The 14,360-nt window shown below is 42.4% G+C and overlaps 2 protein-coding genes across 2 annotated transcripts in view; both read left to right on the top strand.

Annotated features, from left to right (window-relative positions):
- The first annotated feature begins 34 nt into the window (after positions 1–34).
- On the top strand, positions 35–4,611 carry LOC115817867 (importin subunit alpha-1-like). Its single transcript, XM_030781008.1, has 11 exons — positions 35–106; positions 334–415; positions 528–668; positions 1,025–1,113; positions 1,408–1,676; positions 2,208–2,302; positions 2,641–2,904; positions 3,058–3,291; positions 3,589–3,771; positions 3,862–4,011; positions 4,522–4,611. The coding sequence occupies exons 2-11, from the start codon at positions 350–352 to the stop codon at positions 4,609–4,611; spliced, it is 1,581 nt and encodes a 526-aa protein (XP_030636868.1). The 5' UTR covers positions 35–106; positions 334–349.
- A 1,399-nt stretch (positions 4,612–6,010) lies between these two features.
- Positions 6,011–14,360, top strand: part of LOC115817866 (E3 ubiquitin-protein ligase SMURF2-like) — a 42,425-nt gene continuing 34,075 nt past the window's right edge. Inside the window, exon 1 of the mRNA XM_030781007.1 lies at positions 6,011–6,091. Coding sequence (XP_030636867.1) covers positions 6,040–6,091 — 52 coding nt within the window. The 5' untranslated portion in view covers positions 6,011–6,039. The remainder of the gene's footprint in view (positions 6,092–14,360) is intronic.

Raw genomic sequence — 14,360 nt, 5'->3', positions numbered from 1 at the left:
CATAAGGCTCAAAGTGTGTGGTGAACGAGAATCACTTAGATTCTGTTTAGCTTATCACATTTGTATTATCTGTCTACTGGACACAACGAAGTTAACTCTCAAAGCCGTGAGTAATGCGGGTTCCTTTTCTTCCAAAGCAGTCGGTCTCTTTGCGATATTTGCTTAGCTAATATGTTAGCGAGTCAACATTCCATTTTCATGAGACCTCATGGTTCACATGTTGAGCCGGAAATCTGACTTTATGTAACACCGGCTCCCACAGCGTGCCTCATACCAGTTACAGTATCTTCATAGTTTCTGTGTTCGCCAAGTTAATTTCTCACTTTCTTACAGCGTTTTAGAGAGTACAATGTCTGCTGTGGGCGACAATGGCGCACGACTGAGTCAGTTTAAAAATAAAGGAAAGGATGCCAATGTAAGTAATGTTATTTTATTTAATTTAATCGCTCATCAGAGTTGTCCTTCCGAAGCTGTACAGTGGTTTCGCTGGGGAAACAGTGGCTAACGTTTGGATCGCACTATTGTAGGAATTGAGGCGTAGGAGAATTGAGGTAAATGTCGAGCTTCGGAAGGCGAAGAAAGAGGAGCAGATCCTTAAAAGGAGAAATGTCAGCTGTTTCCCAGAAGATGCTAACTCTCCATTGCAAGAGAAAAACCAAAACGGGCAGGTAAGGGATGACCTAGCTACTGTACATTTCACAAGTTGTCAGTTTCACATTTAAAATTGCAAACTTAGTATTACTGTCATGCACAACTTCCTGTTGAAGAGCAGTCGATGATCATGTGTTTCTCTGTGTGTGTGAGTGTGTGTTTTCTGCAGCTAGGGCCAAATGGCGCCAAAGATACATACGAGTCAGTATTTTTGGTCGAGATATATTTATGTTCTTAAAGGACAGCATCCGAACATGGTAGAACTCACAATAGAATCACTCTTTGACTGTTTTTTTTTCCCCCTTGATAGGAATCGTTGGGAATAATCATATTTAAATGATGTGCTAATTGTGTGTTCACTGACTTATTCCAGCCTTCACCTCTCTGGAATGTAGAAGAGATAGTAAGTGGCATAAACAGTCAAAGCCTTGATCATCAGTTACAGGCTACACAAGCAGCAAGGTAAGAGACAATACCCCAATAAGCTGATTACACGAATGATCCGATGTGACACTGCCATGTCTTTGTCAAGGTGACGCGTCACACATCACCTTGTAATGTTAGAGCCATATTTAGGTGAATGAGTTGTCGTCTGGTCGTTCAGGTCAGACACGCTGATCCCCTCAAGGTTTGTATCCAGCTGTCCAGATGAAGCTTTATTATTATTCCTTGTTGTGTTTGGTAGTTCCCCCGCCTGTATGCTGTACATCTTTTGTCAAAATTGTAAGACCGTTACCCTTTGATTATTTCGTACAGGAAACTGCTGTCTAGAGAAAGGCATCCCCCTATAGATCAAATCATCAGTGCTGGCCTTATTACCAAATTTGTGGACTTCCTTTGGCTGGCGGATTGTCCCCCCATTCAGTTTGAGGCAGCGTGGGCTTTGACCAACATCGCGTCAGGGACTTCTGAACAGACGAGGGCCGTGGTGGAAGGGGGTGCCATTCCCGCCTTCATCCGTCTGGTTTCCTCCCCGCACCCTCATGTCAGTGAACAGGCTATCTGGGCTTTGGGCAATATTGCTGGTGAGGACACACATGACCTGCTGGGTTACCCTTTTTTCCTCATAAATTCTAAATAAGTGGAAGGGCGTGTAAATCCACTGAAAATTCATTGTTCTAATGTGGGGAAGACTAGCAGTGTGCATACTTGAGAATTTAAAGGTTGTAGCATGTACAAGTAAACAAATATTGAACAGCCCCTTCTTTAAGATTATTGGCCCTCACAAGGGAGCAAAGTTCAAATGGTTTACAGCTCCAATGAGTGCAGCTGATAAACTTTGTGCCACGGCTCTTATTGTAAAATTCTACCTCACCCAAATTATTTCCCGTCTTGAGTAGACTGCGTTCATATGCAGAACAGCCATGGCTCATTTGTCTAGTGTTTTTTTTGTGTGTGTGTTTCAGTTGTAATTGAGTGTTTAAAACATTGAGGAATACTTACAAACAGAACCTGGAGGGCTGGAATAAGACATTCTCTGAGTTTTCAAGTTTTACCGTCCAGTTAGATATGAGCAGCATTTAAAACTAAAACTCTGGCCTTGTGTTCTCTTTAAGGTGATGGCTCTACCTACAGAGACAAAGTCATTAAACATGGAGCCATTGATCCCCTTCTTGACCTGTTGTCCATTCCTGACCTGTCTGTGTTCTCTGTAAGTGTGCTCTGCATCATTGTTTTGGTCTGAACTTGAACTTGCACTTTCTGTTTTATACCTTGACCTAGTTTTGTATCAGAATCTCTGAAACTAAGAAACTAGTGCCATCAGTAATGTTCTTAGAAAGCACAGGAAGACATGTAATCAGACTGAAATGACTATGACAGTCTGTCATAACAGACTTAAGTATTCATACCAGCAGACAGTGTGGATATGAAAACGTTTCTGATCACTGTGACATTGTGAGTTGTGCTTAAACCTCAGAGACTGATGTTAGTATTGGTCACTAAGATCACTGACCTATGCTGGCTCTCTCCTTCCCTCTCTACCTCCAGCCCGGGTATCTGAGGAACGTTACGTGGACTCTGTCTAACTTGTGCCGCAACAAGAACCCAGCTCCCCCTCTGACAGCCATCCAACAGATTCTCCCCACTCTGCTTCGGCTGCTTCACCACGATGACAAAGAAGTGCTCGCCGACACGTGCTGGGCCGTGTCGTATTTGACGGACGGTCCAAACGAGCGGATCGAGGTGGTGGTGCAGGCAGGACTGGTCCCGCGACTGGTGCAGCTTCTGCACTGTGGAGACATCGCCATCGTGGTGCGTTTGTGAACTACTTCGTGACCTGCTTTGCTTACCTTCTAACGGTGGTATTAAGATTATGGCCACTTTTGCCCTCCGCATTCTCGAACCGACCCGGGAAGCTCACGCATGTATTTTATGGTAATAACCTGAAATCTCTCCTTCGACCAGACTCCATCTCTGCGAGCAGTAGGTAACATTGTGACGGGCACAGACGAGCAGACCCAGAGCGTGCTGAATGCCGGAGCTCTGTCAATGTTTCCCGCCCTGCTGCGCCATCATAAGACTAACATCCAAAAGGAGGCAGCCTGGACACTATCCAACATTACCGCAGGGAAGAGCACACAGATTCAGGAGGTCATCAACGCTGGCCTGGTGCCACTGCTGGTGGAGATTCTTCAGCAGGTTAGGAAATTATCAGATCACTGTTTTCAAATCTAGAATTTGCACAAACACCACAGATGGGCATGTATTTGTCCTTCATTTTGCATAAAACCACAGTGTAGTATTGTCTTGGATGTGACATTTGCTTTTTTTTTTTTTTTTTTTTCCCTTTTTCGCTTGCTATTTTTACCCCACCTCATCATGTGTTACATAACCTGATACCTAGGTATTGGCACAGCCTGCAAGTTCTGTGGAAAAGTAATTTGCTTAAAATGTCCGCGGCGCTAATGTTGCTAATCGTCTCCTCTTGGCGTTCAGGGAGACTACAAGACCCAGAAGGAGGCAGTATGGGCCATCACTAATTTTACAAGTGGGGGAACCATTGAGCAAGTGGTGTATCTTGTTCAGTGTAACGTTCTGGTACCTCTCCTCAGTCTTCTCTCAGCCAAGGACACCAAGATCATTCTCGTCATTCTAGATGCAATTAATAACATTTTCATGGTACGTCTCCTCTCATATCTCCCATAAATGTTCCCGACATACTGTGTCTGCAAAAGCCGTTTATTAAACAGCTGTCGTGCCATTTCACAGGCTGCGGAGAAAACTGGAGACACTGACCGACTCTGTTTAATGATTGAGGAATGTGGAGGATTAGACAGAATTGAAGCGCTCCAGTCTCATGAGAATGAAATGGTCTACAAAGCTGCACTCAGCCTTATTGATAAATACTTTTCAGGGGAGGTGAGTGAACTTTTGATGTAAGGACGTTGAAGTGATGACCTCTTGTGGCAAAGGATGGGTGGTTTCTTTCAGATGAGGGAATGTGTGCTTCAGATGGAAAAGAAAATATGTTCGTATAACTGAAATAGAAGAAAGACCATGATGACAGAACTTAATGAAAGTTTAATAATAATCAGGCTGATTTTTTTTTTTTTTGGTCAATTCTAAATTGTGTCATTTGTGTGAATTTAGTGTAATTTTTTGTTTGCTTAATCCAGAGGTACTTATGTCTCCCAGGGTACATCAGTAGTAATCAGAGAGTTTGCGAGTGACAGTGTGAAAACAAGTAAATGAAAACTCTGTAAAGGAGCAGTCATGAAACATGAAATGCATAAACAACAACATATATTAGATTTCTCAGTATATTAATACAGCACAAAGAGATGTTTTCAAAAGGTGACACAGACTATTGAACAAATGATTAACTTATATGATGTTGATTTTTCTTTATCCAAACTATGTGTGTTTTAGGAGGAAGAAGATGAGTCCATTGCTCCAGAAACAACCAATGGTGGTTATGCCTTTCACATCGGAGAAAACCAGAGCACTTTTGATTTTTAAAAATATGACTCCTTTTATTAACATTGTTCTTTTAAATTTTGTATGTGTAGCTGGGTCATCTACATTTGTATGTACATAGGGACGTGTAAGGTCTTACACCCTCTTCAGGGTCATGTAAATAAAGTTTGATAGTAAATGCTTTGTGTTTGCAAGCGCTCATCATTTTTTGCAGATGCCAAACTTTGTTTAAAAAAAAGAAAAAAACAGTTTCTTTCATTTGTGAATGCCAAGTCACATTGTAATACATAAAGCAGATTACACGATTACCTAGTGGTTAAAGCATTGTGGAGCCTGAGGTGCCTCGGAATTTAACGTTACACCTTAAAAGCTCATCAAAAGTTAGTCATTTCTCTCAAGCAACCTCTGTTATTGCCTCGTGTTTCATACGCGTAATGCAGTTGCACCTAGTGTCGGACAGATCATTTAATAACTGTATTGACGCTCCGGGGAGATTTGGGTTAAGCAGTGTTGATCACTTTGGGAATAATGGATTGGATGTTGCTCTGACAACGGACCCCAAAACTTAAGAACTTCCATGAGTCATCCCTGCAGTGAGCTCCTCTCTAACATAAAGCTTTCCCCAAGGCTGACTTGCCATTACATCATGTTTCTCAGAAGCTCCCAGGAAAAAATTGACAGTGTTTATGTGTTTCAACCAAGTGTTAACGGGCTGCATAAATTGAGTCTTATCACAAACAGCCCTTGATTAATTCACCTCTCCACGAAACGGATACGGACAATTGCAAAGATGCAAGTGGAATTCTAGGTGTTCTATCAAGGAATACTTAAATAAAATATATGGATCCCTCGGAAGTGGTTGCTAACTAAAGGTGTGATTTCTACAGTACATGTGTATAACTTCAGCATTTATGTCAGATTCCGTTTAATGGATTCGCTGCGACAGTATGGGAAATGTTTTGTAGGTGTTTGGATGTTGTAATATTGTACTTTGGCCATGTGATGGCGTTAGTGATTCCATGTAAAATCAGGCAGTGGAGGAACTACCAAGAGAGGCTGCCCACAACTTTACACTTACTCCAAGCCAAATACTCATGCTACCTTAGTGAACAGCGACCAGTCATTTCCGACCTCTGATGATGGAGAAGGGCTCAGCTTAAGTCAGCGTATATCAGCGGTTTGAGCTAGTTTGAAATGTAGTTCTGCGAAGCCGTTCGGAGACCTAAGGGACCTTTAACAGAATTCTGCATTACTTGCTCGATAGTCCGTTTATTTTGCTCGAAATACTGGTGTAATGGCAGTGCTATCCACATCCGGGGCACTTTGCGGTGTCTCCATTAGTCTTCGTGCACTGTAGCTAATGTTAACAAACGAGTGGGAGAAATGTGGTTTATTTTGTAAAACAGTAAACCTTTCGTTGTTCAGTATTTTTTGCAAATATAAAGACGTCAAGCTGGAACGCAAAGGGACATGTCTAATCAAGGGGTGAGGAGAAATGGCCCAGTAAAACTGCGACTGACAGGTAAGAGTCCTGCTTAACGCTGCCAAAATTCCCAAATGTTGGACTAACAGCATGTTATAGCAATCGTGATCAGCTTCACTAGTACTGACTGGCAACTCATCAGCGGTCACTGTGGTGTTCGAATCAGCTAACTAGCTTGCTGGTTGTCTTGGTGAATTATTTTTAGGTGGTTAATATTATCTTGGTTGCGTTATCCGGCACCACAATAAAATATTAATATGTTTCTGTGTAACCAGTTACAATTGCACTGTTCTTTTCAGTTATAATGTTTGCGGTGGTTTGTTTGGACATTACACGTTTGTCACCAAGCTTGCAAGCTAACTTAGTTCACTACCAATTTATAATACTGTTAAGGACCAAGATTAGGTTAAGACACTATGATAGCGAGAAAGCCTAGTTACCATGAAGTAAACTAGTTAATTTACCATTATAGGCACGAAAATAAGCGCGTAGTTATATATATTGAAATATTTTACCGTTTACATCGCAGATAGTCAGGTATAGTTATTTTTCGGGTATACGACTTGCTTTCTCTAGTCTTGATATTTTTGTGTGTGTCAGTTAACAATAAAATTTGCTTTGATGACCAGCGAATAATATTTATCAGCCTTTCAACATTTATTGCTATTTATTTGTTGATGTCGCAGTTCATGTCGCAGAACATAATCATAAATGATGCAAGGTGTTACATCCATCATGTTATTTTCGGTTAGTAAAAGAGAACACGGGGGTGAGTTTCTGTTTTGCTGAACAAAGTACTTTTAGTGTGGCAAGGGAGCCCAACCATTAATGCTTGTTGTTGTCGTCATACTCTTAATATAGGTAATTTGTTCGTTTAGAAAGGAAGACATTAACCAACATGTTTTGGCGGGTTTTTTATTTGTTAGTTTATTTTCCTTCTCTCGGTGTGCAGTCAAAGGGAGCCGTTTTGAATATTTTATTAAGACACTGGTAATTTCAAGTCAGCGCGCAAGCATTTTCGAGGAGTTTATTTTTCTGTTGATCGAATTATGCGGTCAGCATGTCATCTGTGCATTCGTGCCTGCCTTAGCCGAAAACCGAAGACGAATTTTACCATTTTAAAATTCAGCTGGCAGTGAAAAATTGGTCCTATGTGGGACGATGATTCGTGATGATACCACCTGTGCCTGTTCAATACCACATGTTAGTATTCTGAGATCTGTTAATTTGCAGCAATGCAAGACGTCGAACTAACTGAACGGATTCTCTCCGTCAGACCTCAATCTGGACAAAGCCATCAGTTAACAGAACTGTTGATATTTGAGCAGCAGTATTCACTTTTTTTTTTTTTTTTTTTTTTTCAGAAAAAAAGTTTTTCCTCAGCATTTGTCAGCCCAAACATTTGCACGTTTACATGAGAAAACATTGTATTGGCTGGACTAAGAGAGATGACAAACTCTGTGTTAAATGTCTTTTTAAGTTCAGGTCCAAGCAAATTCCAATGCTGTCTGTCCTCCAGGAAAAGCCAAATTAAATATTTAATCTGGTGATGGGCTACTTGGAAGAAAAACGCAGTGAACGAGGACAAGGTTTCTTGTCACATTTTGTCTAGAACTGTGGGACCACCACATTATCCCTGTGGTCCTAAAGGACATGAATTTGTCTTACCAATACATGAAAATTCACATATATGGTACAATATGGTTGCTTACTGTTATATTTTGAAATGTTTTTCTTTAGTTATGAGCTTGACTTGGCTTTGCCAAAGTGCTTATCTGCAAACATCCTCCAAGTTTACTCCTGGTATTTTGCAGCTGTCAGCCTGTAAAATTTGAAATTTAGTAATGGCCTGAATCTCTGCTGTGTTGAGAGAAGACATTCAACAGCGAAGAAAACATTTTGGGGTCTGAGCACTCTTTAACAGCTCTGCTTTTCCATCTGAAGAATACAACGTCGTACTTAAGCTGGGAGATGATGGTATGAAATGGGCTGGGAGTGGAATGTCAAGAATGTGAAACCTCAGAGAGGAACAGCTAGTCTCTGGAACCTTCTCCTGCTCCTCAGATCAGGAGGAACCTCCTTAAGCTGCTGTAAACCTCGGCCGTCGAAGGCTGAGAGATTTTGCGTCAGTTGTGTTACTTATTATTAGAAGTTTGTGGCTCTGTGTCAAGGTTTCTGTCGAGTTGTCTGATAAGATGTCTAGGAATATTCCATCACGCCTTTAGCCTACGGGCTACTTTTTGTGATATGATACCAAAACGTAGAATGTTTGTATTCAAAGGGAAAGGTGAATACGCTGGAACATGGCTCTCTCCATCTCATCCCTTTGATGCTCGTGAAAGGTCTCGACTGCAGTATCTGCTTATGTGATTTTTGTGACCTCTCCTGACCAACCATCTCGTCCTACTCACTCAACGGCGATGAACACGTTAATGCCGGCGGTCGACAGAGAACCCGGCCGTAACCTGCACTCTTGAATGCTTGAAAACAGACCGTACCCCTGTGATCATTTGCATCTTTGCAGGCATGCACTGCGGTTTTTGCGATTTTGAGGAACATTCCAGTTGTCGGTAGTTGCAATCTGAATGCAGTTTATTTAAGCTACCATTTCCTCTCTTTGGTGTAATTTCAGCCATGGAGCGGTAATAGAAGTAAGGCTGAGTGGTTTTGTCTGAATTCTTTTGACATCTGAGTGTGTCGGCCTGGAGAGACTCTTTGCCTCTTTCCCGCTCTTTTGGCACAGGTACGCATTCTGACACCAGCATTAACGATTTGTTAACTGCCTTCGTGCCTGCCATTATCTATTCACTCAGTTTGTTTTTTACCTTCATGTCACTTACAGCTTTAATTAGGCATAGCTGAAACATGGCCAGATTTGTTAAACCACAGGGGGAAACAACGTGGACAGTTTTTCCAACACTTAGGGGCAGAATTCTAACTGGGTTTTTTTTTTAAGGGGAGGGGGGGGGCAGACCCTAATCAGGCTGCACTGATCAGAATCAGTTGCCTTTGCAGCTTTTCAGCTGTCTCAGGGTAAACGATTAAATGTAGGTTATCGGTCTGTTTTTAGTGTGAAAGTGCCTCTGTGATACTGGTCCTTTTCGTCCTTTTAGTTTGTCTCGTTTTCAGCCAAGAGCTGTCCCTAAAAAAGTGTAGAGTTGAAAATGTGCCACTTCCTCTGCCCATCTGTTTGGACACAGGCGTCTTTGTCCCCCCCCCCCCCCCCAATGCAAAAGGTCTCTCACTGTGCCTCACTGTTTCGTCCTCTCTGCCTGTAAGCCCTAAAAATGTCACTTCTGTCTAATCCTTGGTAGCTTTGCAATTCCAATTCTGTTTACTCTTATGGTCACCTTTATTATTGTGGAACTGTTCCCGGCAAACCACGATACAGTTATTGGTTAGTTCGTTTATGTCACCTGCCATTTGGTATTTGGTTCATCCCTCTTTTTTTTTTTTTTTATCCTTGGAAACCTTTCCAATGCTTTTGCTTCATTTTGGGTTTTTTTTTGCTTCATTTTGCTTCAATACCTTTGACACGCTTCCCGCTGCCAGTTTAAAAGTGTCATATTTGTGGCAGAAATGAAGAGGTGATAGTTTAGTTTCGAAAAGAGTAATTGTGAGAGTAGAAAAACACACAGATGCTCCTGTGCTCTGCAGAGCCAGTGCATGGCCCACTCTCATCAATAGGCTTTGTCAGAAATCCATTCAAGCAATCTCCCAAGTTTCGCACTTGGACTCAAAAGCCTCTCTGTGTCTTTTGAGCAGAATATCAATAGGTTGTGCATGTGCGTGTGAGCGTGCGTGTGTGTGTGTGTGTGTGTGTGTGTGTGTGTGTGTGTGTGTGTGTGCGTGTGCGTGAGCACGCGTACAGAATCAGCAGCCCGGTCACATTCGGACAGACTCATTTCCATACTGCTAACACAGGTTTCCTTGATATCAAAGACTAACACTTAATTTTTTTTTTTCTTTCCTTTGGTACCCCCTGACATTGTCTTTCTTTCTGTGAGACATCCTCCTGTATTTGCATGATGTTACGGTCTCCGATTCATTTTTCTCAAGCGTTGAAATGTGTGCAAAGGGCACCTCCTTGAAAGGACCAAACGCTGCCCATGGGCGTGGAGTTTTACGGCTTTACCGTCAAAGCTCTCTTTCGAGCCGTGGAATCAGGCTTACCTGTAAAAAAAAAAAAAAAAAGAAAGAAAAAAGAAGAAGAAGCGGAAGAAAAAGATAGTAGGCGATTTTGTGGGGGTGTGTTTGCTTGCTTAGTTTTAAGGTATTATGCGTTGTAAGTCGCTTTGGCTAAAAGCGTCTGCCAAATACCAAATTGTAAATTGTAAGGCATTAATGATTTTTCAGTATGCAACTTGACACCATTGCCTCTTGAAGTATTCTTTCACCACCTATAGAGATGATCTGTTTTCTCTTCAAAACGTTCCTTGTAAGGAGAGAGAAGTGGGAAATGGTACTGTGAGACTTGAGAGCTTTGGAATCAGGCAGTGGACAGGACAGAGCAGTCCTGGAACAGTGTGTTTGTTGGGGGGGTCTATGTTGTGACCAGGGGCTTCCATGCACATTCAGACTTCCTTTCGCTCTCTTGTTTAGTCTAATCCTGCCTGATGACTTACCCTAACTCACAAACTCAGAAGACATCCTCACCTTCGTTCCTCTCGAGCTGGGAAGACAGGAGAGGACAACTACGCTTCACCCCGTGAACGTTTCTCGTCGCTTGGCAATAAAGTTTGGTTCCCTCCCCTTTATCGCAGGTTATTCACACAACTCGTGGCTGCGTATCTCTCCTACCTCTCCCAGTCAGCTGCTGTTTTTTTTTTTTTTTCTTTCTTTCTTTTTTTTTTTTTTTGTAGCGGAGAGTTTGTTGCGACGTCGTGAGTTTTTGCATGTTGCAGTAAGAAGTAACCACTGCACCCGCTTGAGCAACTGTGCTGAAATTCAAAGTGATTTCCCCCCCCCCAATCACTTTGTGTTTTCTCTGATTTGTCTTTTGAGCGTTGAACGTAAATATCATTTGAAATTTGTGGTAACTTGAAGCGACTACTTGAAGGGCAGTTTGTTCAAGGTGCCGAGGGGAAAAAGTTTGTTGTATATTATTTTGGCCAGAATTTGATAGTTACCAGAACGACAAAAACGGACTATATGTGCTACGCCTGAAACAAATAATGCCTTTTTGTGGCCATTCGCTAGCGAGCATTCAGTCTGTCAGTTTTATTTTACCGAGCTCAGTTCAAAGACGTAAAAGTGATTATTTGTGTTTTGGTGTCGTGTGGACGAGGCTTTGTCTATTTGCATGTCTGGCCCAGCTGTTCGAACGGATCTAGATTGGTCATAACTTTACCCGAGAGACGAAAACCCGGAGGCTGCAGCTATGATTTGGAGCAGTCGCAGCAGCGCAATTTCAACCGACACGTGAGTTTCAGACTGTCTGACTTTTGGCCTTGGGGTTTACCAAAATGGAAGTCAGGCATACAGATTCCGTCTAGACATCAACCAGTGTCTCCTCATTACAGTTCTTATGAAGCCTCAGATTATAGAGGGGGGGTGGGGGGGAGAGAGAGAGAAGAAACAGTTTGTCGCTGGTGTTTTCGGTCGTCTAACGTCACATCGTCTGCAGGTTTTGTTGTGTATTGGATTCGGGACAGCGGGAAAGAGATTTACGTTGGTCTAATTGCATAATGTAAACTTGGGGAAGGTTGTGCCCCACACTCATCATGTGGAGAGTTGGCTTTGTTTTGGCGGGGGGGGGGGTTAAACGATGACTCCTGCTTCCCTCTCTTATTTGGTCTCTGTCCACACAGATTATCCAGACATTAGAATTGGACGGTTAAGCTGTTTTTTTGTTGTTTTTTTTTATGACCAGAATTTATCAGAGCATTTTATCAGTGATAGTCTTTTTTTTTTTTTTTTTTTTTGGCCCTGCTTTTCAGCATTGTTTATTTGCGCTGTTGAAACTAACAGGATGTGGTTCTGTCATGAAAAACACAGGTTTTCTGTGTTTTGGGTAAAATACTTTAGTCATAATGGATCATTATGCCCCCCCCCCTCCCCCCCCAGCTTAGGCCCTTGTAAACTCAAGACTGTGTGGAAGGGCATACTGCTTTTAAAGACTGTGGAAACTGGTTTTACCTCTGTAGTGATGTGATATAGTGGTAATCTGACAATTGTAGGTTGGAATTTTGTGCAGCTATTGGATCTTAGCCATTAAAGCCGTTTTGGGTGAGAAGGATCGTGGGTTGGTGGGGTGGGGGGGACCAATTCGGTTCTAAGAATCCTGACGTGCGCCTTCCCCTCAGACTAAGCCTGACTTCAGTTTTGTGTGACCTTTGAACTTTGAACTTTGACCATCGTGCCCTTCAACAACAGTGCGATTGCATTGCTCCGGATCTGCCCCAGACGGTCGACCAGACGGCAGTGCCGCTGTCTGTTGCCACGGATATCTGCTTGCGCATCTCGCTTCCTGTCTCACCACTCTAACCACAACACAACCATATGCCCCCCCCCCCTTCCAAAGCTGCTGTTGCTACTGCTGCATTTTAGAAACAGTGATATTTTCACAGAGCTTCAATCTTGTTTTCTTCCACAGAGGTAGACATGTTGGTTAGGCTACATTAACGGGACGGGTTTAGTTTTTATGGGTTTTTTTGGGGCTTTTTTTTGTCATCCACGAAAATCAAATTCAGTGAGTCAAAGTTTTGTGCAGGCCTCATTTCATGTTATCTTTGTGTGTGTGTGTGTGTACTGGCAGATGTAGTTATGTATATATTTAAAAAAAAAAAAAAAAGAAACCAAAAAAAAAAAGATAAGAATGTAGGAATCAGCCCTAAATTTGCCTCCGCAGTGACTGGCCAAGTCTGAGAAGGTGAAAATGGACAGTACAATCACGTCCCGAGCGCTGACTAAGCAGCACCCATACTGTCCCACATACTGAAAATAAATCAGACAGGGATTCCTGACTACTTTTCAAGCCCCTCTCTCCCCCCAGGTGGGCCCGCGGTTTGTTTCGGTAGGAAAAACAAAAGCGCGACGGACCTGGGGAATGTGGTCGTCTCGCGCATTAGCCTAAGCTTTCCCACCACCAGCACTTCTGTTTTGCAATGTGACTGCTCACCGCAGGACTTGGTTTTACTTTAGCATGCTGAAGCAATATGAGCTTCCTCTGTTCTCCCCATTGGGTAAATGTCCTACTCCTGTTCGTGATGCAAACTTTTGGATTATTGACAAAAAGAGTTGAAACGTCTATTCAGTCAGTTCCTGCTAATTTGCTCATTACATTTAAAAAAAAAAAAAAAAAAAAAAAAGATCACGTCTTGTTTCAAGCATTCTGCTCTGCTGAGACTCGGTTTTGAGGTTTCCATTGGTTTTCCATTTGTTTTCTCTGTGCCGAGTGCATCATTTAGGGCCCTGTGATAAGTAGCATGTTTTTAAACTGGAAAACGTGCACTAATTACACTATTTACACTTTAATTTATTTAAAGTTTTATGTCTCTTTTTTTTTTTTTTTTGCTAAATGCTGTCTTATGCTTAATCAAGTTTCTGAGTATGAGACAAATATATTGATTGATGTAATTAAGGAAATGGTTGGTCTGTCTTCTTAGTTAGGAAAATCAATACCCCTCCTCCCTCCCCCCTTAGTCAAAAATGTGAGAACAAGCAAGTTGTGCTTAGCATAAGTGTTTAGATTCTTTCCTTCATTTGTAGGCAAGCTTCCAATCATGCCTCATTGACCTAATATCTCATGACTATAAAATATGTGTGCCAATGTCTACAAACCTTTGAAAAAGCAAGCACGGTTCAGCGTGTGTAAATGGCATAACCTGCTTTTTAATGGGGTTAAAAAGGAGGTCACTCTGCCACACGCACACACACACACACACACACACACACACACACACACACCAGTTAAGCCCTGAACTCCTGTACGTCTCTGCCAGGCTCAGCTGAATATTTATGAGGACATTAAGCCCAGGCAGGGAGAAGAAGCCCAGCTTTTGCAAAGCTTCCCCACGAAACAGGAGATGTGGGTGAATCAGCAGTGCCTGACAGAGCAGGCTTTCCCCCTGCCCTGGATTCTCTCTCTCTCTCTCTCTCTCTCTCTCTCTGTCTCTCTCTGTCTCTCTCCCTGTCTCTCTCTCTCTCTCTTTCTGAGACAGGCTCTCAGACGGCACAGGGCATCAGCTCTAGAGCGTGGGCAAACACCCAGTCCTCTGCAGGAGTCAAAGCGTCGACAGATTCATCTCCCACATTGTGATGCCGTGTAGGTTTCACACAGAAGTACTGTAAGTTTATTTGTCAGGAA

Source organism: Chanos chanos, chromosome 8, assembly GCF_902362185.1.
Source record: "Chanos chanos chromosome 8, fChaCha1.1, whole genome shotgun sequence".
Classification (NCBI taxonomy): domain Eukaryota; kingdom Metazoa; phylum Chordata; class Actinopteri; order Gonorynchiformes; family Chanidae; genus Chanos; species Chanos chanos.
The sequence above is the reverse complement of the archived record's forward strand: the minus strand, read 5'-3'. Positions and strand labels throughout refer to the sequence as shown.

What these genes read in the sequence shown, in the direction of transcription:
- LOC115817867 (XM_030781008.1), top strand. Translation starts at nt 350, where the DNA reads ATGTCTGCTGTGGGCGACAATGGCGCACGACTGAGTCAGTTTAAAAAT. An exon ending in ATAAAGGAAAGGATGCCAAT is followed by an intron (nt 416 to 527) that starts GTAAGTAATGTT and finishes GCACTATTGTAG; the next exon opens with GAATTGAGGCGTAGGAGAAT. An exon ending in GTGGAGACATCGCCATCGTG is followed by an intron (nt 2,905 to 3,057) that starts GTGCGTTTGTGA and finishes TCCTTCGACCAG; the next exon opens with ACTCCATCTCTGCGAGCAGT.